At 40.8% G+C, this 26,161-nt stretch overlaps 2 protein-coding genes across 7 annotated transcripts in view; one reads left to right on the plus strand and one right to left on the minus strand.

Moving 5' to 3' along the window:
- The window catches only part of LOC131724983 (E3 SUMO-protein ligase ZBED1-like), a 143,004-nt gene that overhangs the window by 59,518 nt on the left and 57,325 nt on the right, over positions 1 to 26,161 (minus strand). The window lies entirely within an intron of this gene.
- Positions 13,415 to 19,279, plus strand: LOC131724993 (zinc finger protein 300-like). Of its 5 annotated transcripts, none has more exons than XR_009320377.1 (4): positions 13,415 to 14,097; positions 15,538 to 15,834; positions 16,691 to 17,786; positions 18,107 to 19,279. XR_009320377.1 is itself a non-coding variant. In XM_059018229.1 (3 exons), the coding sequence occupies exons 1-3, from the start codon at positions 13,770 to 13,772 to the stop codon at positions 16,813 to 16,815; spliced, it is 750 nt and encodes a 249-aa protein (XP_058874212.1). In that variant the 5' UTR covers positions 13,415 to 13,769; the 3' UTR covers positions 16,816 to 19,279. The 5 variants fall into 5 exon arrangements, 2 of the variants coding, with proteins under 2 accessions (XP_058874212.1, XP_058874210.1); XR_009320378.1 differs by having other exon boundaries at positions 16,691 to 16,866; positions 16,976 to 19,279; XR_009320376.1 differs by having other exon boundaries at positions 16,691 to 16,866.

Below are 26,161 nucleotides of genomic sequence, written 5' to 3' on the forward strand. Positions count from 1 at the left end.
CAATACGGTTTGTTAAAGTCTCAGTGGGACTATAGGTTTGTTTAATTTACAAGCCACAGTTTACTCTATAGAAGATATCTCTTTACCAGAAGGAAAGCCATTTAAATCTCCTAATTAGACTGGTCAAGATTTACCAATACAGACTAATCCTTTCTTGGAGTTCATACAGTACCCATTTAAATCTTAATTAGACTGGTGTGCTATTACTAGGACAGTGGAGTTGAGTTATTAACGGGACTCATCATAAGCGCTTTAAAAGTGTCTGAAGAGAACATTCTAACCAAGACCTCACTAATAAAATTGACTAAGAGGTTATTTAAAGAGAACTGGAATAAACAAGCAACACCACCAAAAATATAAATCTTACCTTGAAATAATCCCTGGTTCTCGTTCCTCTGAAAGTCTTGTTCATTGCAGTCGGGGTTCATGTTTCTGAGAGGTTGTTTAATGTCTGCATCTGCAGCGTTCATGCATTCCCGCACTGCTTTCAACTCGCTCTCTGATATTTCCAATCTCAGCTTCAGACTTTCATTCTCTTTCTCCTTTCCAGCCATTTCCATTTGGAATTCAGTGAATTTGCCGCCGACAACTTTTGTGATTTGGCACAAGACGGTGTCTACAGCCGCTTTCACTGCGTGCTCGATGGTAGAGGCGAGCTCGTCTTGAAAGAACGACACGGAGACACTGACGTCCATCTTCACTGACTGTTAGCTTGAGACTCGAGTAGCGGAATCCTCTTTGGTTTTAATGTAATATTTTAATACTGGAAATGTAACATTCATATAAAATCAGCACTTCTCGTGTGATTAAAAAAAAAGAAAACAGACTTGTTTTACTTTTGTGAGGAGTAACTTTCACGCTCCACTCTGAGTTCTACAGAAAAGGGGCTTCGTTTCAGAACTAAATTCAGGTCATCAATAAACTAATTGTTGAACCCAACCGGTTACACCGGGTTTTTCTCTCTACCAGTGTATAGAAAGTAGTGTTCTGCGATACCTGATTTAGGCTACCTCGATACGATACCCTGCATAAGATCACGATATTCGATATTATCACGATTCTTTGAATTTTATGTCCATTACATGTTAAATGGCTGTCAAATAAAAATGTTCACAAGTACAAAGTGTGGTAGAGGCTAAAACACACTTAATGCTACAGCATGGGGGAATGCTTGCTGTTTAATTTTATTTTCTGTTGAAACAAGTTCTCTTTTTATATAAGAAATACAGAAAATAGTGTAACCAAAGTCATTGCCACCGACTGTTAAATACAACTGTAAAGAAAGCTTAGTATAAGAGACAATATTTTCTGTATTTCTTATATAAAAAGAGAACTGTTAATGCAGGGATGAGTGTAAAGAAAAACACCCAATGCCACTGGTGTTTCAAAACGTACAGTACTGTAAAACAAAATAACACTACTACTTTTCTCAAAGCTTTTTATTACTAGGTCAGATGTTTATATACAGGGGTGTCTTAGAAGTGCTCAAAGGAATGAAAAAATGAAACTGTTTTTTATCAAAACAAGACTGTCTTGTAGCACAAGAGGCTCATTTTTTACCAGAATTTACAACAAGGCTGTCTCTTGCAGCACACTTTAACAATTTTTTTTACAAGTGGCAAATTCTTTGCCAGAATTTAAATTTCTAACAAAACAAGACTCTTTCTTGTAGCACACTAGTACTACAGAACACTTTTGTGATTTTTTACAAGAGGCTAATTCTTTATCAGACTTTACAACAAGGCTGTCTCTTGCAACACACTTTAGCAATTTTTCACAAGTGGCAAATTCTTTGCCAGAAAAACAAGCATGTTAATGTGCTCGTGGGTGAGACGGTTTCGTCTTGGACTGCAAATAAATCCAGATGTGCTGAACACTCGTTCAGAAGAGCAACTGGATGCTGCACTGCAAAGAAACCTTTTTGCAAAACCAGCAAGCATAGGGAATGTGGTGGACTTAAGTTTCCACCAATAAAGTGGATCTTCATGAGCTTCTATTTCCTCACATTTCTCATAGAAAGCAAACTCATTTTCTAATTGTTCTGTAGCAGATCTTGCAGTGCTGCCGGCATGACTTGTTTCTGAAGTGTTTCTCATCTTCTTTTGAGTCTTTATGCTGGAAAGCAAATCTTTAAAGTCATGTTTTTTTTTTCTTACTGTCTGGTTCAGCTAGGCTGTCAGAGTTCTCAAGATTCTCCTGACTTGACTGTTGTCCTGAAACACTTCTTGCACTTGGGTAACCTGTGGCTTGCACTTGTCTTAAAAGCTCTCTTTTAATCTCTGTCCAGGACAAATGTGTTCTTAAAACGAGGATCCAAGTATGTTGCACAGTTAAGAACTGTTTGAAGTGGTTCACTCTCATAACGCTTCTTCAGATCTGCCACAATGGCTTCTTTCATTTCTTTGGCAAGATTTCGGTCTGTGTCAATAACAGAAAGTGAAGTGTAAATCTTCCACAGAACTGGGAGGACAGAAGAAATAGTGGTTTGCTTTTCTCCACTTAGAGCATCAGTTAAGTCAGAAAGAGGACTCAGGACCCCCAATAAAGTCTCCAAGATACTGATGTCAGAATTCCTGGGCATCAAATGCCAGCTTTTTCGATCTTCACCAAGAACAGCTGAAATTGCTTGCTGCTGCTCCATGAACCTTTTGACCATATCATATGTGGAATTCCATCTTGTAGGTTGATCGTGGATAAGCTGGTGCTTTGGCAAACCTAGATTATTTTGTTTGTTAAGGAGAGCAGTTTTACGTTTGCAAGATCTGGTAAAAGCAGATATGGTTTTACGAAGCTGTGAAAGGGCTGCTGATACTTGATCTAAATCACGTGCCCTGTGAATGGCAAGATTCAGATTGTGCCCAAAGCAAGGTACCCAGGTAATTGAATCAAATGCCTTTTTGTTATTACTTGCATTGTCAGTAGTAACAGCTGACATTTTTGCAATGTCCAAATTCCATTCAGACAAAACTTCAGTGAAAGTTTCAATCAGCTCTTCAGATGTGTGGTTTTTAAACATCCCAACACAAGAAAGGCAACAAGAGCACATCTCCCAATCACCTGAAATGTACTGGACTGTCACTGCCATGTAGGTATCCATATTGCGGCTAGACCACAGGTCAGTAGTACATGAGTAAGCAGCAGTGTTTCCACTCATCATTTTAAGCATGATGACTATGCAGCCTATGTACTGTGTACTGTATGTTTTTGTGCTGAACTTGCAACAATCAGACGTCCGTTTCCAGCATGGAAGCAAATTGTTTTACACACACACAAAAAAAAAAAATTACGACAAAATCCAAGGAATATATAAAGTGTTAACAATTTTTAACATGGAGTCGTTTTAATGACACGTCTGCAAAATATATTTTTGCATCTTGGTGAACTAACGAACAGCATTTTGATCAGCTTTTAGAGCATTCCTATGTTCTCTTTACACAGTGCTTTATATATATATATATATATATATATATATATATATATATATATATATATATATATATATATATATACACACAAAATGTATGTATAGGTGGTGTTTTTTAATTGAAATGTTGCATCTTTAAACATACAAGCAAGTCTCCTAAAAACACACTGTGAGCAGACTGGCATGAAGGCAGGGCGCGGACACGGTCCACACTGCAGATAAATGCATATGTGTCACTTTTAAATGCATGGGTCTTGTTTCCTATATATCAAAACAATTATCAAAGCCTTGTTTAAAATGTGATGTATTCGTCTATTAAGAACATATTATTATCCCTGTGCTGCAATCCTTTTTATAATCTATTCTAGAGGTTAAAAAGCTCCAATGGCAATTTTTTACTAGAATTAATATAGTCTACATATTGACCTGATCAATGTCACTGAATAGTAGGTCTGTTATTTCAACAAATCAAAAGCAACTATATATAATATATATACACTGAGCATCAAAAGAAACTTATAACTTATATGTGATACGCCCAGTTCGTGGCCTGTCATTGACAGAGTGTGTCTGGTTATACCGTCTCGCCAGGTTTGAAATCGCTGGCTGTTATTCAAGCTTGCAGTTCAACAGCTGAAATCACTCCATATCCAGTGTCCAATCAACTGTCTCAGTAATTAGGTGATTAAGTGCTTCAGTCACAGTCACTCAAGTGTCACGATCAAGGATGAATGATCGAGTGATTAAAAAGAAAACGTTAATGTCCATCACTTATATACCTTATTTTTTTCGAAATTAAATCTGTTATAATAGTGATAAGTTTATTTTTATGCTTGATATACATTAAGGAGACCAGATTTTGAAGTCCTTAACAGGGGCGTAGCTAGGAATGGAAATTTGGGTGGGCCCCAATTTCGGATGGACGGGCACGTATCAAAGGTCTGACGTCACAGGAAATAGTTTACATTACAAACATGATTTAAATCAATTAAAACTGAATACATCAAATATCTCCGCGGGGTTTGAGCAGCGCAACGTACATAAGAACATAAGAAAGTTTACAAACAAGAGGAGGTCATTCAGCCCATCTTGCTCGTTTGGTTGTTAGTAGCTTATTGATCCCAGAATCTCATCAAGCAGCTTCTTGAAGGATCCCAGGGTGTCAGCTTCAACAACATTACTGGGGAGTTGGTTCCAGACCCTCACAATTCTCTGTGTAAAAAAGTGCCTCCTATTTTCTGTTCTGAATGCCCTTTTATCTAATCTCCATTTGTGACCCCTGGTCCTTGTTTCTTTTTTCAGGTCAAAGAAGTCCCCTGGGTCGAGAGTTTTGGTCTTGTCTTTTAATTTCCTTCCTAGCTCTCTGAATTTGTTTTGCAGGGATCTAGGTCTGTCTCTTCCAATGTTGTTTTTACCGATGTGGATGAGTACTACCGGGTCGTCTCCTGTTCATTCTAGGAGCCTGTCCATGTTCTCAGTGATGTGAGTGACAGAGGCTCCTGGAAGGCAGCACACTGTTGTAGTAAGGGGGTCCAAAACGCAAACTGAATTTGCTGTGTTTCTCAATATGGAGTCCCCAACAATCATGACCTCCCTTCTTTTTGCTGCCTGGCCAGCACTGATTATACCTGTCTGGATTTCTGGTGGTTGTGTTTGACAAAGTTTCTTTCTTTCCCTGCTTCTGCCTATCTGAACCCAGCTGTTTCGACTCTCTTCCATCTCCGTGGTGGCTTTCAGTCTGCTAGGGGTGCAGACTTCCATGAATTGTGGGTGTGTCAGCTCCTCAAGCTCCTGTTGCTGTCTCATTTCCTCCAGCTCCTTTTCTAGCAGGCTTAATCGCTGAAGCAAGTCCTGGATGGTGCGGCACTTTACACAAACTTGGTTGAGCTCTGTTGGGTTTTCTCGGATTTCCCACATCATGCAGTTGTCACAGATTACTGGCTTGAAGACCATTTTTTTTTGGAAGTTTAGTTTAGCTTCTGCAGCTGTCAACCTGCTTTCAACTGCTTCTAACTGCGCTGTACTTGTCCACTTTTATTTCTCCCAGGACTGAAAATGTATGGTGCCGAGTGAAGCAAGGCGAACATGTTTTGCAGTTTATAACAGTAGTTGCACGTACACAATACAAATACAAAACACATAAGCATACATACAACCTACAAAAACAAACACACTGTGCACAATAACTGCAAAATCTGTTTCATTTGACAGAGTATTGCTTTTTTTCTTAGCTGTATTGTAATCTTTTAGCTATATTGTAATAACTTGTTACCCAAGTCGCCCTGCATAAGGGCGTCTGTCAAGCAAAAATTAAAAATCATGCTAAGCTCCTGCTGCCTTCAAACCAAAACTAAAATCTAGCTGTGCTGAGAATACCTTGTTTCCAGCTAAATATGGCTGCTTTCGTTTTCACTGCGTTGGCTGAAAAAACATAGCAAGCAGACAAAGAAAGTTTTTTTTTTTAAAACAAATGTTGATACGCTAACACTGTGTAACAATTTTTTTTTTTTTTTTTTTGTTCCTGGGTAGTAAGTGTTATTTCCTAATTGCTTATGCCTCAAAAGTATAGAAAATGGCTATTATTCCCCACAAACTTTGCTTTTGTGACCAGGACAGTGATATTTTGAAATTTACCTATTTTCCAGAACATTCCAGATAGATTCAGTGCTGAGTAAACTTGGAGTAACTTCTAGAACTTTCTAGAACTTTCCAGTAATATAAATAGTAGTATAAATACAGTGGCCTTAAGCCCACCAGTTCAGTTTAGTTCCAGCTGCCTAAGTGGATATATACTTGCATTTTTCTGAGATGACATCAAGGTCATAGGAGACTTCAAAATGGTGGCATTCCTGATGGGTCTCCAAGGCGGTTTTACCAAGTTTCCCTGCTATCTTTGCCTTTGGGACAGCAGGGACACCAAGGCTCACTACCACAGGCGGGACTGGCCACAGCGGACCGAGTTCTCTGTGGGGAGGAACAACGTCAAGTGGGAGCCACTGGTGGACCCCCGGAAGGTGCTGATGCCACCACTGCACATCAAATTGGGCATTATGAAACAATTTGTCAGAGCTCTGATAAGGAGTCGGCAGCCTTCAAGTACCTTCAAGACTTCTTCCCTAAGCTGTCTGAGGCAAAGGTCAAAGCCAGTGTCTTCGTCGGACTACAGATAAAGAAGATCCTGGAGTGCAATGAATTCCCCAAGAAGCTCACTAGTAAGGAGAAAGCGGCTTGGAACAGCTTTGTCGCAGTGGTTCGGGGCTTCCTGGTCAATCACAAGGCCGAAAACTATGTGGAGCTGGTTGAGACTCTGGTGAAGAACTACGGCACAATGGGCTGTAGGATGTCCCTCAAAGTCCATATCCTTGATGCTCATCTTGATAAATCCAAGGAGAACATGGGAGCGTACTCGGAGGAGCAAGGCGAGCGCTTCCACCAGGATATACTGGACTTTGAACGCCGCTACCAAGGACAGTATAACGAGAACATGATGGGAGACTACATTTGGGGGCTGATTCGTGAAAGTGATTTACAGTATAATCGTAAATCTCGAAAAACGACTCACTTCTAAGTCTTTTGTAGTCATTTTTGTATTACTTTAGTATAAATACATGTTAATTTGGATTCATATGTTTTTTTTCTGACTTTATGTGAACGAAAAGACACAAATTCGCCCGTTTTCTCATTGGAAATAGGTAAATTTCAAAATATCACTGTCCTGGTCACAAAAGCAAAGTTTGTGGAGAATAATAGCCATTTTCTATACTTCTGAGGCATAAGCAATTAGGAAATAACACTTACTACCCAGGAACAAAAATTGTGTTACATAGTGTAATCAAAAGGAGCGTGCAATTCCCATATTTTGCTGCCTTTAAAATAAATCTTATACACGGGAGAAAACTTAACAGCAAACCTTAAATGACAAAACCCACGTTTTTGTATTTATTTACATTTCTAATACTACGTAGAAATAATTCTGAAGTTTTAAAATCACAGATACCTTCAAATTATTATATTTTTTTATTATTCAAGAAAACATAATAAACATATATATATATATATATATATATATATATATATATATATATATGTATATATATATGTAGATATATATGTATATATATGTATATATATATATATATATATATGTGTATGGGAGGATGCTGTAGATGAGGCGTATGAGAGGAAGAAACTGCGGTATGCTCAACTAGCCACTGAAGCGGAACAGCGAGGATGGAGAGTTCGGGTTTACCCAGTGGAAGTGGGTTGTCGAGGATTTGTGGCACACTCTACAACCCGGTTTCTCAGAGACGTCGGATTCAGTGGCCAAGAGTTGCGTCGCACAGTGAAGAACTTATCTGAAGCAGCAGAGAGGAGCAGCAACTGGCTGTGATTGAGACGGAAAGATTCTGGCTGGGGACAGGTAAGTAAGCTGGGCTGAGTTGAGTGGGGGACGGAGGGGGGTGATGCTGGGACGCCAGAATCACCGTCGAGCCCTCTTGAGGTGTCGTGGGCTAGTCGACGAAACACTGAGGATGGAAGGTGCCCACTTGAAAACCCCAGAGATGTACCCTACTTAGCTCAATCCAGACGGTTGTCATGCTGATGCGCTGGGGAGGCCGCACTTTGGTTGATCCCCGGAGCCAGCATCGCAGCCGTTGTGTGTGCTGATGCGCCAGGGAGGCAAAATAAGATGATCCCTGGAGCCAGCATTACACTTCAGCCATTAACACCAGACAGAAGGATATCTACATCATCATATGGAAGGAAACGTAAATGGATGGAGACACATATGGATCACATTAGTTTACTGTAAAGCTACGTCTTAGTTGGTGCTTATCTTGGCGAGAGCCGAGTTCAAATCAGCATGAAGTTTTAACATCTACTCTCGTGTAATGGGAAATCATTATATATATATATATATATATATATATATATATATATATATATATATATATATATATATATATATATATATATATATAATTACAGGCAGATAAAGATCAAGTTACAAAGTTATAACACAATTATATATATTATATATATATATATACACACAAAATTGTGAAAACGAAGTCATTATTTACAAAAATAACATAAGGCTTTTTTCACATTACCCTACTGTGTAGCACGACTTCAAAAAATGAAAAACTATAATAAAATAAGCACTTCAAAACAAAATATTGTGTAACCAGCTGTAAACTGGTTATAAGTAGGCCTACATACACAATTGTAAAATCGAAATAAAAAGAAATGTAGGTACTTACATTACTTACAGTACTTACATTACTCTATTTCATCTCTTTTTCTCTGTCTCTCCCCCCTCTCCCTGCTCCTCCTACCCCCACTGTCACCTCTCGCCGTAACCTCCGCTCTCTCTCCCCCTCTGTCCTTGCCTCCACTGCTCTCTCTCACCTCCCTCCTATCGACTCCTTTTCACAACTCTCCGTAGACTCTGCTACCTCTACCCTCTTCTCCTCACTCACCTCCTCCCTCGACTCCCTCTGTCCCCTCACCTCCCGACCTGCTCGCCCCTCCCCTCCCCATCCCTGGCTCTCCTCTGTGCTCCGCTCGGCAAGGATCACACTGCGATCTGCTGAAAAGAAATGGAAGAGAACCAAACTCCCTGCTGCCCTAGACCTTTACCGCACTCTCCTCTCCTCCTTCTCCTCTACTCTCTCCTCTGCTAAATGTGCTTATTTCCAATCTGTAATCCAAGCCTCCACTAACAACCCACGTAAACTATTCTCTACCTTCTCCTCCCTCCTAAACCCTCCCCCCGTCCTCCTCCCTCCTCTATCTCCCCTGACGACTTTGCCTCCTTCTTCTCTTCTAAAATCTCAGATATCCGCAAACTCTTTAACACCTCTCCCTCCCCCGCACCCCCTCCTGCTCCAACCCCTACACCCACTACATTCCCTACTAACTTGCCCTCCCTCTCCACCTTCTTGCCCCTCTCAGAGACTGACCTCTCCTCCCTGCTCCAGGGTCACAAACCCACCACGTGTGCCTTGGACCCCCTCCCCACTCACCTCTTTCAAGCTGCTGCTCCTGCTCTACTCCCCTTCATCTCCTCACTCCTCAACACCTCTCTACTTTCTGGCATCTTTCCCTCTGCCTTCAAAAAAGCCTCTATCACTCCCCACCTCCCTCCAGAGCTACCGTCCTGTCTCCCTCCTACCCTTCCTCTCCAAAACCCTCGAGCGGACTGTACACCGCCAGCTCTCTGCTTTCCTGTCCAACCACTCTCTGCTTGACCCTCTCCAATCTGGCTTCCGCTCTGCTCACTCCACTGAAACCGCCCTCCTGTCTGTCACCAACTCACTTAAGTGTGCCCGAGCTGCCTCTCTCTCCTCTGTCCTAATTCTCCTCGACCTCTCTGCTGCCTTTGACACTGTTGATCACTCTATTCTACTATCATCTCTTGCTGACCTGGGGATCTCTGGCACTGCTCTGACCTGGTTCTCCTCCTACCTCTCCAACCGCACTTACCAGGTAACCTGGCGTGGAGCAACCTCCACACCTCACCCTCTCTTAACAGGAGTCCCCCAAGGGTCAGTCTTGGGTCCTCTCCTGTTCTCTCTCTACACCCGCTCCCTGATCCCCCTCATCGCATCCTATGGTTTCTCATACCATTTCTATGCTGATGATGCTCAGATTTTCCTCTCCTTCCCCACCTCTGACTCCACCATCTCCTCCCGGAGCTCTACCTGTCTGTCTGCTATTTCCTCAAACTCAACCTCTCTAAATCTGACCACCTTTTCTTTCCCTCTTCCTCCCCCTCCTCTGATCTCTCTATCTCTGTTCCTCTGGAATCTACCACACTCTCTCCCTCTTCCTCTGCTAAGAACCTTGGAGTCACCCTGGACCCCTGCCTCTCTTATTCCCAGCACATCTCCACTCTGGCACGCACTTGCCGATTCTTCCTGAGCAACATCCGAAGAATCCGACCCTTCCTCACCAACTATGCTACCCAGCTCCTGGTCCAGGCCCTGGTACTCTCCCGCCTAGACTACTGCAACTCCCTCCTGGCTGGCCTCCCTGCGTCCGCCACCCGTCCGCTCCAGCTCATCCAGAACTCTGCTGCCCGCCTGGTGTTCTCTCTGCCTCGCTTCGCCCACGCTACTCCACTACTCCGCTCGCTCCACTGGCTCCCGATCACCGCTCGCATCCAGTTCAAGACTCTTGTACTCGCCTACAGATGCCTTGACCAGACTGCACCCAGCTACCTCCAGACCCTCATTTCTCCCTACACCCCCACTCGAACTCTGCTGCCCGCCTGGTGTTCTCTCTGCCTCGCTTCGCCCACGCTACTCCACTACTCCGCTCGCTCCACTGGCTCCCGATCACCGCTCGCATCCAGTTCAAGACTCTTGTACTCGCCTACAGATGCCTTGACCAGACTGCACCCAGCTACCTCCAGACCCTCATTTCTCCCTACACCCCCACTCGACCTCTCTGCTCCGCCTGCACTAGAAGACTGGCTCTACCTCCGCTACGCTCCCCTGCCTCCAGAGCCCGCTCCTTCTCCACCCTTGCTCCGCAGTGGTGGAATGACCTTCCTACAGATGTCAGGACTGCCCAGTCCCTGACCACATTCCGGCGCCTCCTTAAGACTCACCTCTTCAAAGAGCACCTGTAGAACTCCTCTGTTTGTATCCTGGGACACTATCACCCTTCATTCAAATGTACTTTATTTTACTCTTATCTGCCCCCTATTTTACTGCATTTAATCCTGTACTTCAGAATACTGTAATCTGCCAAGTGTTTAACCTGTAGTACTTTGTATTTAATCACATCCTGATGTAACTATCACTATTTAATCATATCCTGATGTAACTATCACTATTATCTGCTGTATTATTGAATTGTGGTTTGTCACACTTGAACAAAAATTATTGTATTTCTTGCTCTTATTGTATTACTTGTATTGTAACACTTGAATGTATTTTGTATTTGCTTGCGATTGTAAGTCGCCCTGGATAAGGGTGTCTGCTAAGAAATAAATAATAATAATAATAATAATACTGGCGCATTTGTTGATTCGTCAGTTCGTTTTCTTTTTACAAAATTTGTCGGGACATGCTAATGTGTAAGACACAAATATAGCTATGGTTTACTGCAAAGTTGGCTAAACATTCTGTATTATATTTATACGCCCTTATCCAGGGTGACTTACAATTGTTACAAGATACCACATTTTTTACATACAATTACCGATTTATACAGTTGGGTTTTTACTTGCTCAAGTGTACAACAGCAATGCCCCTCACCTGAGATTGAACCCATGACCTTCCAGTCAGGAGTCCAGAGCCCTAACCACTATTCCACACTGTTACCCTGTGTAGGTACTTTGATAGCTAATTGCAAATGTAAAAAATAACTAAACAGCAGCTGCACAAGCTGGTTGCTTGCATGCCTTGCAATGAAAGAAACGTTACTGTACGTATGCTGCCGACGCGCTGTAATTTCAATACTATAGTATCGAAGATGTAAGATCTCATCTCAGCCATCCAATCATCAATCTTTTTTTTTTCATAACCATGACAACGATGCTGAGGTGGGTGGGACAGATATATTTTTATTTATTTAGCAGATGCCTTTATCCAAGGTGACTTACAGAGACTAGGGTGTGTGAACTATGCATCAGCTGCAGAGTCACTTAATTACGTCTCACCCGAAAGACGGAGCACAAGGAGGTGAAGTGACTTGCTCAGGGTCACACAGTGAGTCAGTGGCTGAGGTGGGATTTGAACCGGGGACCTCCTGGTTACAAGCCCTTTTCTTTAACCGCTGGACCACACAGCCTCCTTTTCTGAACCACAAGGATGAGCTAGACCCGGCACAGCGGATTACAGTCTCATACGATTTGCATGAAATGTTTTTAATTGTGAATCGCTCCATAACTGTGTGGGCCCATGAGCAAAAGGGGGGGGGGGGGGGGGGGGTAGGCCCCTCAGGCCCAAGGGTGGCGCCGCCCCTGGTCCTTAAGTTGCTCACAGCCAGCAATGTCAATCTTGGCGAGACGGTATAACCAGACACACTCTATCAATGACAGAGCCACGAACTGGGAGACCAAGAGTCACAACACCTGCCCGAGATCCACAGATCATTCTGCAGCATCTTTGTGATGTCAATTATTAATCAGCACAATAAAAAGTCATTGCACCTGCTCTAAAACAGAGTTTGTCATTTTTCGATCACATCTAGTGAATTTTATCCAAATATAAGTTTCTTTTGATGCTCCAAAATAAGTGATAAGTTTATTTTGATGCTCAGTATATTTACTCTAAACTTTTATGGTAAGCATTTTTTTTTTCTTATTATTATTAGCAGACGCCCTTATCCAGGGCGACTTACAGTCGTAAACGAAAATACATTTCAAGAATCACAGTACAAGTATTAATACAATTAACACAAGCAGGTGTAGATGCTGGCTTCGTTTTATTAACACCTTTAACACAATAGCAGCCGAATGCATGGCTTCCATCATATACAGGGGTTACAGTAAACTAAAATTGTTCCAGCGCCGCGGTGCCTGCTGTACAACCGCATCAAAGTTGTGCGCCTGCAGATATAAATGTAATTAAAATTAAAACGTCATTATTGTGCAGTTCTGTTTTCAAATTCAGTTTTGAAGTTGATATGTAGTGTACTGTGTTGTAGTACGACTGAAAAAAAAGCATGCGAATTAAATTACTGCGAATTAAACTGTCACTTGAGCACGCACAGTACAAAGCACAGGGAGGAAACTGGCGCCGTTTTAGATGCACAACGTGAGATTGCAGAGTAAAACACAACGCAGGAGGAGCCAACATGGCAAACTCCGCATCCAGTTTCATAGCCGCCTCTTCTCAACGCGATCCCCGTCCTTGGTTCGACGGGGAGTCCAGCAGCCAATCAGTGTCGCCAGCTGGGTTTAGAGTGTTTCTGCAGCCAATAATACGCGACGTTCCATGCACGCCTAGTGACGCTTTCATTTCATTACAGGAAATGGAAGTGTTTGCTTTGTTTATGCTGGAGAGAGGCGAGTGCAGCGGCTGCTGATTTTACAGCTGTTAAAAGTATTTCATTTGGGTTAAAATATTTCCTTTTTTTTGTCGTTTATACCTGCATTGAGTTCTGAAAAGAGTCCCTTTTCTGTTTTATTTAAGAATTCAGACAGAGTGGAGCGCTAAAGTTACTCCTCGCAATAGGAAAACGAGTCAGTTGTTTGATTAATTTCTTTATCACACCAGAAGAGGTGCTGATTTTATGTGACTGTTAATTCTCCATTAAAAAAAATAAATACTAAATTAAAATCAAAGAGGATTCCGCTACTCGAGTCTCAAGCTAACAGTCAGTGAAGATGGACGTCAGCGTCTCCGTGTCGTTCTTTCAAGACGAGCTCGCCTCTACCATCGAGCACGCAGTGAAAGCGGCTGTAGACACCGTCTTGTGCCAAATCACAAAAGTTGTCGGCGGCAAATTCACTGAATTCCGAATGGAAATGGCTGGAAAGGAGAAAGAGAATGAAAGTCTGAAGCTGAGATTGGAAATATCAGAGAGCGAGTTGAAAGCAGTGCGGGAATGCATGAACGCTGCAGATGCAGACATTAAACAACCTCTCAGAAACATGAACCCCGACTGCAATGAACAAGACTTTCAGAGGAACGAGAACCAGGGATTATTTCAAGGTAAGATTGATCTTTGTTGATATTGCTTGGTCAGTCCAACTCTTCAAATAACTTTTTTAGTCAATATTATCTGTGTGGTCTTGGTTAGAAATGATCTTTTAAGATACTTTTAAAGTGCTATAGGGCTGTTACTTACTCGGCTCCACTGCCCAAATATTACACCAGTCTAATTAATTCTCCAGGCTATAATAAAGTAGTGGTTTGCAGTAAATCCCACCCAGACTAATTAAGATTTAAATTTGTTTTCTATGAACTGTAAGAAAGTACTAGTCTATATTGGTAAACCTTGACCAGTCTAAGTGGCTCTCCTTCTGGTAAAGCGATGTCTTGTATGGAGTAAATTGTGGCTAGTAATTAAATTGTGGCTAGTAGTAAACCTATTGTCCTATTGAGACTTTAACACATTGTATTATTATTATTTATTTCTTAGCAGACGCCCTTATCTAGGGCGACTTACAATTGTTACAAGATATCACATTATACATTATTTCACATTATACAGATATCACATTATTTTTACATACAATTACCCATTTATACAGTTGGGTTTTTACTGGAGCAATCTAGGTAAAGTACCTTGCTCAAGGGTACAACAGCAGTGTCCCCCACTGGGGATTGAACCCACAACCCTCCGGTCAAGAGTCCAGAGCCCTAACCACTACTCCGCACTGCTGCCCTGTATTGCAGAGGGTTAGGATAATGATTTGTGAGCTTTGATATCATTCTTTAACAAATGGCAGTATTTGAATGTTTAATCAAATGCGTTCAGAAAAAAAAACTGTAATTTAAAAAAATGCAGTTATAATTTATATTTGTGTGTGATTGAAGTAACTCTTTGACAAGCTTACGTTTTGCAGAAATGTCGTTCCTATCGTACTGTAACTTTAAGCAAGTACTAAAATAATGACTGCGGTTTTAATATTGATATATAGACTGTATTACAACTTAAAGAAAAATATATATATTCCACTCAACTTTATTGAGAAATTGCCATACAAATACCTGTAAATGTTTTATAAAAAGATAACACATTTTAACATAAATATAATTGCACATAAAATAAATAGCACAATAAATGCATGATTAGTCACATGTACAAAATAATGTAACTTTAAAATAAAAACAGCGATATAAAGGGTGTTCAACGATTAAAGATAACACAAAAATATAAAACATGTACTTGAGCTTCAATCTGAGGCATTGATCGCCCCGCCACAAATAGTTTAGAAGTAATGTTGGATCAAACCTCCTTCCCAGCTCAAGGTAATGCCACTGTGTCTGTTTAAAAATAAATACATGCAATATAAAAACACCTCAGAATTGTTCCACCAGAATGACCCAATGACATCACTCAGTAGAATTCTGACAAGGGGCTGGCTTTGTAGAGGAACCTGGCTGGTAAGTAAGAGTTATAATTGTGTAGTATTTTGTTTCACGCAGATCCCAGAGAGAGCCATGCTATGCCTACATTTGAAGCACAGGAGGGGCCAAGGATCGAAGTAGTTTACACACAAGAGGAGTCCTTTGACCAGGAGTGGTGTGCAAGTCTAAAGCAGGTTACAGAGATTAATCGACTGGAATGTGTTCCTATTAAAGAGGAATTCATAGAACAGGAATGTGTCCCCATCGCAGAGGAAGTTCCTGCTGAAAATAATGTCTGTACACTTGAGGAGAACAACCAGCTGGGATCCAGGCTGTATGATGATTGTCCACCTGCACGTGAACTGGGATTTAGAGGTAATTATACAAAACAAGAAACATTGAGCTGCCTGTTAACCGTGCACAAATTAGTTACTAAACTCTAGAAGTGTGCTGAAGATTCATATTTATGGCCATTCCACCTCAATTTAAGCTAGGGTGGCTACCCAGCCACTATTATTATTATTATTATTATTATTATTTATTTCTTAGCAGACGCCCTTATCCAGGGCGACTTACAATTGTTACAAGATATCACATTATTTTTACATACAATTACCCATTTATACAGTTGGGTTTTTACTGAAGCAATCTAGGTAAAGTACCTTGCTCAAGGGTACAACAGCAGTGTCCCCCACTGGGGATTGAACCCACAACCCTCCGGTCAAGAGTCCAGAGCCCTAACCACTACTCCACACTGCTGCCCACTATGTCAGTGGCTTGCAACATAACTGTTCTTGCTGCTGTGACCCTGCTAGATGTGCACCCACTATCATGTCTGTTTTGAATGCTGTTAGATCTTTGCCTTTCCCTGTTTCTGGTAGACTGTTTGCAGTTGTGCTGCTCCCACAGCTTTATAGTGGTGCTGGGATCACATCTCTCATCAGTGGGTGATGCCAAATCTAGTCAGGTTGCTAGGTGTCACTGTAATGGGTTGCTAAGTGTCACCAGAAGAAACATTTCAAGACCGTACTTGCATATAAACCTGATCTTATACTTTTATTCCTCAAGGTGATATTAAGTGGGGATGGAAATCAATGACTGGTGTAATTGTGTGTGGCAAAGTGGTAGCGGGACCCTACATAAATGATAGGAGGTTAAGTGTTGAACCTCCAACTAAGAATCATTTATAGTGTTGCTTGGTGTTTCTTTTGGTTTTTGGTTGTACTTTGAGTTTCCACCACTAGTGGCCGCTGCTGTGTGAAGGCTGTGGGTCAGACAGATATTGGGTTGGAGACTGGAAGTCCCACCCCTTTTAGATATACAAGGAAGCTGGCAGGACTCGGAAGGGGAAGGTGAACCAGGAAGTACGCTACGACTGGTAGGACGCAAAGAACGAAACTACTTGAGGTATTTGGCTTATTGTTTTATAGCTTACAACTGTGTATTGTTGCCAAAGAAAATCAGACAAATACAAAGTATTTGAAGCTCAAGTACATGTTTTATATTTTTGTGTTAGGGGGTCACAAATGGAGATTAGATAAAAGGGCATACAGAACAGAAAACAGGAGGCACTTTTTTACACAAAGAATCGTGAGGGTCTGGAACCAACTCCCCAGTAATGTTGTTGAAGCTGACACCCTGGGATCCTTCAAGAAGCTGCTTGATGAGATTCTGGGATCAATAAGCTACTTGCAACCAAACGAGCAAGATGGGCCGAATGGCCTCCTCTCGTTTGTAAACTCTTATGTTCTTAAAGTGGACTGCGCTAACCGAAAAAAAGAAAAATAAAGTGAAACCGTGGACAAGGGTTTTAAAACTTTAGAAGAACTGGTGTTTGTAAATAACATGAAGATTAAAAACCTGGAAACTGGCTCAAGAGTCACTGGAATAAACACAAACACAAGCAGGTTACCGAAGCAAACAAACCTGAGTACCACTTTGAACCTCACCCTGCTACTGTTTGTGTTTAATTAGCGTGGTTTTAAAGTGTTGGTGCAGAAGATAAAAATAAAGAGTAGACAAACAAAAGTGTTGTATTGGAAAGTGTTTTTTTTTCACGGGACATTGTAAAGAGAAAGAAAGACACAATTAACAAAGAAAGCACTGCAACTCTTGAATCAATAATATGAACCTGTTGTTACTTACCTGGTCGGCCCAGAAGGAAGGAACTGTACTCAAGTTGCTCTTCGGAAGCATACAGGGTGGTTCTTGGAAACACTACACCCTGCATCCCCCTGCCTCACCCCAAGGGAGGGTAGCGAGGCCAGAACTGTAATACAACACTTACCTTTGTCATTTATTCAAAGCATTGGACTTGCTTATAGGAAGTAAGGAAAACTTCCATGTATATAGTGTTTGGTGGTGGTTCAAAGCACATGTATTTAATAAACATGCCAGATGGTTTATTCCAATACATTGGTGCAGTCTCTTTCATGGCTGTCATGCACAGGACTTTGCCACAGGTGATATTAAGGAGTGTGTTAATAATCAAAGTGATGTTATCAAGCATTTGTAAGCAGGTTTTACTGTATTTTCATCAGAGTTCACTCTAGGAGTTGGTCATGGTTATGAGGGGAAGCCCTGCAGAAGAGTGAATGTGTAAGAATGCTGTACAATAATCTTTGTCTCTTCTCTTTTTTTTCTCTAGCTGCTAAAAGAAATCTCACAGGACAGAAATCTCATCACTGCACAGTGTGTGGGAAGGTATTCAGTCGTGCATTGCTCCTTGTAAGACACCAGCGCATTCACACAGGAGAGAAACCTTATCAGTGCACTGAGTGTGGGAAGAGATTCACGCAGTTAGGAAATCTTCAATCGCACCAGCGTGTTCACACAGGAGAGAAACCTTATCACTGCTCTGACTGTGGGAGGAGTTTCTCACATTTTAGTTCCCTGAAAATGCACCAGCGGACTCACAGAAAAAGAATCTTATCAATGTACTGAATGTCTGAAGAGTTTCAGTCACTGAGCAAATCTTAAGACACCATAAAATGCACACAAGTGAAGCCCTATCCCTGCACTGAATGTGGGGAGAAGTTCAGTCAGTTACTGGGTCTTGAAGGACAAGAGAATTCACAGAACTTTACTCCTGAGGACTCATAAACACCATACTAGATCTTGTTTACCGTTCTGATTTTTCTACGCCACATTTTATCAATTCTGAACTGCACACCTCAAACATAGGTTTGTTGTTGTTGACAGGCTCTGTGAGCACCCTTCCTGTATATTACAAGCACGCCTGCCAGCGTTTTTTTCAAGTGCTGCAATAATCATTATCGCATCAACATACTTAAATCACTCTCCCTTATACAGAGGGGGGATTCACTTATGACCTGGAAGTGGAAATGACGTATGTTCACATTTTAACTTTTGAAGCTATATATGTTTGAACTATATCAAAACAAAGATGGATGCGCCTGAGAGACAAAGTTTTTTTCTGTGGAGACTGTTGCTGAGAGAAGGCTATTGCTGAGTAAGAAAGTGATCCTGAATCATTCTCGTCTGCCTCAAACATGGCTTTAGATGATCTATGAGTTTCAAAAAAGTGAATTATCGCTGGTATACCAAACTTATAAGAAAACTGTACGATGTGGTGAAAACAACACAAAAAAATTAGCAAGGCAGTTGGCATTTGGCATTGAATATCTGAAAATCTGTTTGATTTGATTGTGGCTGGCTTTACCAAAAGTAACAGGTTTTTTAGGTTGTAAATGACATTGTTACATGCAAGCTTTGCCATTTCCCATCATTGTGTATGCCGTTTTATACTGAGTTGGAGCCTGGTATGTTTGTATTTGCTGTAGTAAATATAATAAGCAGGTGTTTTTGTTGTATGTTTTATTATTATTATTTATTTCTTAGCAGACACCCTTATCCAGGGCGACTTACAATTGTTACAAGATATCACATTATACATTATTTCACATTATACAGATATCACATTATTTTTACATACAATTACCCATTTATACAGTTGGGTTTTTACTGGAGCAATCTAGGTAAAGTACCTTGCTCAAGGGTACAACAGCAGTGTCCTCCACCTGGGATTGAACCCACGACCCTCCGGTCAAGAGTCCAGAGCCCTAACCACTACTCCACACTGCTGTTTTGCTATATAGAAACATGTTTGAAATTGGATTAAAGATGAATTAGGTGTCTGAGTGTAAGTATGAATAAAGAAATCTGAGTCTTATTGGTTTCAGAAAAATGGTTACATCTCTATTTAAAGCAGGGGAACGTTGCCTCAAGACAAATCCAAAAGCATTCCAAAAACAAAAAAGTACATCAATATATATTTTTGGTTACTTGAGTTACATTCTCTCCTTCGCCCCTTTGTGCCACCCCATTTGGCGCCTCCCTCACTTCAGTTGCTTTCCACTTTGTTAAACCCAAATAACCTTGTTTAGATTGCCTGTACTCTTAAAACCTAGTTTGAACCAGTCTTGGCTTGGTTTCTATGTGCATTTCTGTTTGTTTGGTGTAAATTCAAGTTCAACAATAAAAATAACTTAAGCTGCTTTTTGCTTTACAAAATGGGACCCTGCTTTCAGGAATTTCATGCAATGGTGTAATACACATGAACCTTACTAAATGTGACCAAATATTTGGTTAGAAAGTGCGTGCCCAAATTAGGGTTATGGATGTGACTGGTCTTAAACTTGCTGAGATTGCAAAGAAATCACATATTCAATCATGCACAAGCAACATATGAATTGTAATCACTAAAGGGCATCATAGCACATAGTCATGAGACCATGTAAACAGATCACAATACCAGAACATCATGCCAGTCATTTTAATAGGGTTTAAAGTGTTTTCTTTCAGCTGTTGACCTTTCTCTGAAAGAAGAAATTCATTGCAAAAAATTACGATAATGCAGCAGTTAGGGTTGAACAAAGAGCAAGGAAATTAGGGTTTTCAACCTTAACTCACCATTCCCACCTCCACACAAGCAGCCGCAGACTGCCACCATCAGGTAGGACATAGAACATGCAACTCTTTCCAGATGACACAAGAGACCTCCATCATCATGGTCCACCGGTGCTGTAGCAATGGATATACATGCACACTTCAACACATACACACCCGCTTCAGGCTGTATTATTACCTTTTTTCAAAGCATTCAAATTACCATGCTATCATAATTCATCCAAATATAAAAACAGGGTTGGGGAGGAGGGCAACCGTGCTGCTCCTTCTCTTTTCTAGCCCCCACATGGTGGAATCAGCTACATGGGGAAAACAGCACAAACGCTACCAGCACAAACGTCAAACTCCAATTGCTATGTCAGAATGTATTCGGTCACCATCCAAGGCATACAAGTCTACACAGTCCCTTGGAAAAACAGTAAAACGTGTCCTGTGTCTTGCCAAAAAGTCCTTCCAAAAGAAAGTCTGTAGTATGTAAACTTTCCTTTTCTGCCTCATTGTTAACCTTGGGTAAGAAAATAAGGAATAACGCAGTGGCAATATCAGGAGAAACAGAAAGGCTTGTGTCACAAGGATGTGATGTCATACCAGGAAATGAATGGATTCAACAAAAGACTGGGGTAATGAAAAGCGATGTGGCACTTTTATTAACAAAATAAAAACATTTAACAAAACACAAACACTGAAAATAAACGGCACAATGGCCAAACAAACAGACAAACAATAACAAGTGTCATGCTTGTTTAAAAGCCAGCACACGTAGCAATTGTTATTTCTTAATTATTTTTCTCCTCTATCTCCACACCCGTTCTCTACTTACTGAACGCTCAACCCCGAGTGAGTGAAACGTGCATCTATATATACTGTTGTGCTGGGATTCAATTACTAATTAATCATTCACTTGAATCCCAGCATGTGAACTAATTTGTACAACCCCATGCTCACATATTATTACATACTTTATCTGCATGTGAAGTGATTGTGCAATCCCTGTGCCTAAATACATAGCACAACACGCGTGCCCAATTTATATCCCGTGCACCAATATATATCTATATATATATATATATATATATATATATATATATATATATATATATATATATATATATACACAACAACAACATATAACACAAAATATGCACAGGGGTGTGCACAGTGCATGGAAAACAATTGTAAAACATGTTGTGATCCAAACAAAAATATTCTGGACAGAATCCCTGAAGCACTTCTATCTGATGTCACATGGTATATCTGGGAAGCAGTCGGAGGAGTGCAAGTAAAAATACAAAAGCATGGCATGCTGGAGGATGTTCTTGATCTTCTGAGAGCTGCTGTGCCAAGTTTCTCCAACATGTGTACATAAAAAGAAAGCAAAGTAACACATTTCAAACAAAGAAGGCAGCAGCTGATGGTATATGTGCTGTAACGCAGCAGATTTCTCAGAAAACTACACCACTGTGTCTCAGGACGAAATCCAGGCTTCACACTGGCACCAAAAACAAATCACTGTGTTTACTGTTGTTGTGTGGCCAGATTCAGAAATACACATTTCCTTTGCACTGATCAGCAATAGCCATGATGATGACAAGAAAGCTGTGTGCACCTCCCGTTGGAAGATCTTTGAAGATCTTACCATTAAATACCCACATATGGACCATGTGAATGTATGTAGCGATAGTGTTGCATCATAGTTAAAAAACAAGTACATCTTCTCTTTCTTGTCCACTGTCCACTGCACTTCTTTATAACAAGTCATGGTAAGGGTGCAGTGGATGGTGTCCACAGCTGTCAATACTCGGCAGGCTGCAGTGGTAAATAATGCTAACACATTTACCACAGTTGCAGAGAGGATCTGCACAACATGCACATGATCCTGGTGACTGCTGCAGCTATCGAAGCATTTACACAGTAGCGCAATCTGAAACAGCTGTGGAAAGACGTTCCTACAATCCCTGGCACCCAATCTACACATTACATTGAGCCTTTCACATTGGATCAAATTCGACTCAAGACCTACTCTTTCAACCACTGAGGATTGCCTTCTGATTTCCTGCAAATCCACAAGATCAACCAGACAGTTTGCGGGTCTGGTCTGCCAGCAAAGGAAGACGAAGGTTGGATTGGGGCTGAACAAGTTGTCAGGAACTTACTCCAGTTTTAAGAACATAAGAAGGTTTACAAACGAGAGGAGGCCATTCAGCCCATCTTGCTCGTTTGGTTGTTAGTAGCTTATTGATCCCAGAATCTCATCAAGCAGCTTCTTGAAGGATCCCAGGGTGTCGGCTTCAACAGCAATACTGGGGAGTTGGTTCCAGACCCTCACAATTCTCTGTGTAAAAAAGTGCCTCCTATTTTCTGTTCTGAATGCCCCTTTATCTAATCTCCATTTGTGACCCCTGGTCCTTGTTTCTTTTTTCAGGTCAAAGAAGTCCCCTGGGTCGACATTGTCAATACCTTTTAGGATTTTGAATGTTTGAATCAGATCGCCGCGTAGTCTTCTTTGTTCAAGACTGAATAGATTTAATTCTTTTAGTCTGTCTGCATACAACATGCCTTTTAAACCCGGGATAATTCTGGTTGTTCTTCTTTGCACTCTTTCTAGAGCAGCAATATCCTTTTTGTAACGAGGTGACCAGAACTGAACACAATATTCTAGGTGAGGTCTTACTAATGCATTGTAAAGTTTTAACATTACTTTCCTTGATTTAAATTCAACACTTCACAATATATCCGAGCATCTTGTTGGCCTTTTTTATAGCTTCCCCACATTGTCGAGATGAAGACATTTCTGAGTCAACATAAACTCTTAGGTTTTTTTCATAGATTCCTTCTTCAATTTCAGTATCTCCCATATGATATTTATAATGCACATTTTTATTGCCCGCATGCAATACTTTACACTTTTCTCTATTAAATGTCATTTGCCATGTGTCTGCCCAGTTCTGAATGCTGTCTAGATCATTTTGAATGACCTTTGCTGCTGCAACAGCGTTTGCCACTCCTCCTATTTTTGTGTCATCTGCAAATTTAACAAGTTTGCTTACTATACCAGAATCTAAATCATTAATGTAGATTAGGAATAGCAGAGGACCTAATACTGATCCCTGTGGTACACCACTGGTTACCTTGCTCCATTTTGAGGTTTCTCCACTAATCAGTACTTTCTGTTTTCTACATGTTAACCACTCCATAATCCATGTGCATGCATTTCCTTGAATCCCTACTGCGTTCAGTTTGAGAATTAATCTTTTATGCGGGACTTTGTCAAAAGCTTTCTGGAAATATAAATAAACCATGTCGTATGTTCTGCAATTATCCATTGTCGATGTTGCATCCTCAAAAAAATCAAGCAGGTTATTTGGACACGATCTCCCTTTCCTAAAACCATGCTGACTGTATCCCAGGATACTGTTACCATATAGGTAATTTTCCATTTTGGATCTTATTATAGTTTCCATAAGTTTACATATAATAGAAGTCAGGATTATTGGTCTATAGTTTGTTTGTTTGTTTGTTCTTCTAAGGTTAAGGTTAGTTTAAGGGTGACGGTTAGTCTGTTAGCCTGATTACGCGACATTTTTTTTCAAATGAAACGCGGTAGATTACTGGCAGGGGAAACTGATTTCCTTGGGGGAGCAGAATTAATCAGAAACCAGAACTGCTACGCATCGTATATGTGAAGTGTTTATACTAGAAGTTTTGACATGCAGACGTGTTTCTTTCTTATCGAAACTTTTTCATACTAACTTTTGTTTTGATAACATTCATTTAAAAATCCAATTGATGCCTATGATAAATGAGTTTTGTGATTAATTTGAAGATATAAATATGTTTCAATATTAACTAAATCGATCAAATTGATTAATCTTGTTACATAATGTATTAAAATGTTTGGATATACTGTAATGTTACTTGATCAATTACTGACTTGTTCACAGCCATCTTATCGTTACAATATGTTTGTTAGAAAATAAAAATAATAATACGTTTCTGACCGATTCTGATTTTGCTGATGTATTTCAAAAAAATCCAATCCTTAATAACTACAATGACCCGCACACTCGTAACACGAGCAGCAGCTTTGGAATACAAACCACATCAGTACAAAGCAGAGGGAAGAAACTGGCTCCATTTGAGATCCTCCACAGGACATTGCATAGGAAAACACAAAGCAATAGGAGCCAACATGGTGAACTCCGGGATCCAGTTTCATAACCTCCTGTTCTCAACACGGTCCCGCCATTGTTTCGACAGGCAGGCCAGCCAATCAGGCTCGCAAGAAGATGGTTTAAGAGAGTCCCTGCAGCCAATAATACGTGATGAAAAATAGCGAGGATATCTGACCATTTATCGGTATTTGTTGCAGAAATGGTAGCTATACAATTTGCAATAGTTAAAATAGCTGAAATAAAGCCTAAAAAAGCAGTCATATTTTCAGATTTATTGAGAGTTCTTATTGCATTAAAAGGGGAGTTTAATGACAGAAGAGATATCATGGTTGAAATTATGCAACGATATAAGGAATGTAGAATAATGGGGATCGAAGTGATTTTAGTTTGGATTCCTGGTCACTGGCATTCTGGGCAACGAGATGGTAGATCTGGCAGCAAAAAATGGGTTAAAAAGAGAGGAAATTGATGTGGTGATTCCTCTGGGATCGCAGGAAATGGGAGGCTATGTGAAAAACATGATAGTAAAAGAATGTCAGGAGAGATGGGATGAAAGCATTAAAGGAAGGTTTTATCATAATATCCAGAAAGAGGTGAACAACAGTTGGGTGAACAAAGAGTTGGGAAGGAAAGAGGAAAGAGCGTTGGATAGGTTAAGGATTGGGCAGAGTTATTTAAGTGAACATCTTTTAAGACTGGGGAAACATGAAGATGTGAAAAATGTAAAGTAGCTGAAACAGTAGAACATTATTTATTTCTTAGCAGACGCCCTTATCCAGGGTGACTTACAATTGTTACAACGTATCACATTATACAGATATCACATTATTTTTACATACAATTACCCATTTATACAGCTGGGTTTTTACTGGAGCAATCTAGGTAAAGTACCTTGCTCAAGGGTGCAACAGCAGTGTCCCCCACTGGGGATTGAACCCACAACCCTCCGGTCAAGAGTCCAGAGCCCTAACCACTACCCCACACTGCTGCCCACTATGTCAGTGGCTTGCAACATAACTGTTCTTGCTGCTGTGAACCTGCTAGATGTGCACCCACTATCATGTCTGTTTTGAATGCTGTTAGATCTTTGCCTTTCCCTGTTTCTGGTAGACTGTTTGCAGTTGTGCTGCTCCCACAGCTTTATAGTAGTGCTGGGATCACATGTCTCATCACTGGGTGATGCCAAATCCAGTCGGGTTCCTAAGTGTCACCAGAAGAAACATTTCAAGACCGTACTTGCATATAAACCTGATCTTATACTTTTATTCCTCAAGGTGATATTAAGTGGGGATGGAAATCAATAACTGGTGTATTGGTGTTTGGCAAAGTGGTAGCGGGACCCTACATGAATTATAGGAGGTTAAGTGTTGAATCTCCAACTAAGAATCATTTATAGTGTTGCTTGGTGTTTCTTTTGGTTTTTGGTTGTACTTTGAGTTTCCACCACTAGTGGCCGCTGCTGTGTGAAGGCTGTGGGTCAGACAGATATTGGGTTGGAGACTGGAAGTCCCACCCCTTTTAGATATACAAGGAAGCTGGCAGGACTCGGAAGGGGAAGGTGAACCAGGAAGTACGCTACGACTGGTAGGAAGCAAAGAACG

This window comes from Acipenser ruthenus, chromosome 58, assembly GCF_902713425.1.
Source record: "Acipenser ruthenus chromosome 58, fAciRut3.2 maternal haplotype, whole genome shotgun sequence".
Taxonomy (NCBI): Eukaryota; Metazoa; Chordata; class Actinopteri; order Acipenseriformes; family Acipenseridae; genus Acipenser; species Acipenser ruthenus.

What these genes read in the sequence shown, in the direction of transcription:
- LOC131724993 (XM_059018227.1), top strand. Translation starts at nt 13,770, where the DNA reads ATGGACGTCAGCGTCTCCGTGTCGTTCTTTCAAGACGAGCTCGCCTCT. An exon ending in GAACCAGGGATTATTTCAAG is followed by an intron (nt 14,098 to 15,537) that starts GTAAGATTGATC and finishes TGTTTCACGCAG; the next exon opens with ATCCCAGAGAGAGCCATGCT. An exon ending in ACGTGAACTGGGATTTAGAG is followed by an intron (nt 15,835 to 18,106) that starts GTAATTATACAA and finishes TTTTTTCTCTAG; the next exon opens with CTGCTAAAAGAAATCTCACA.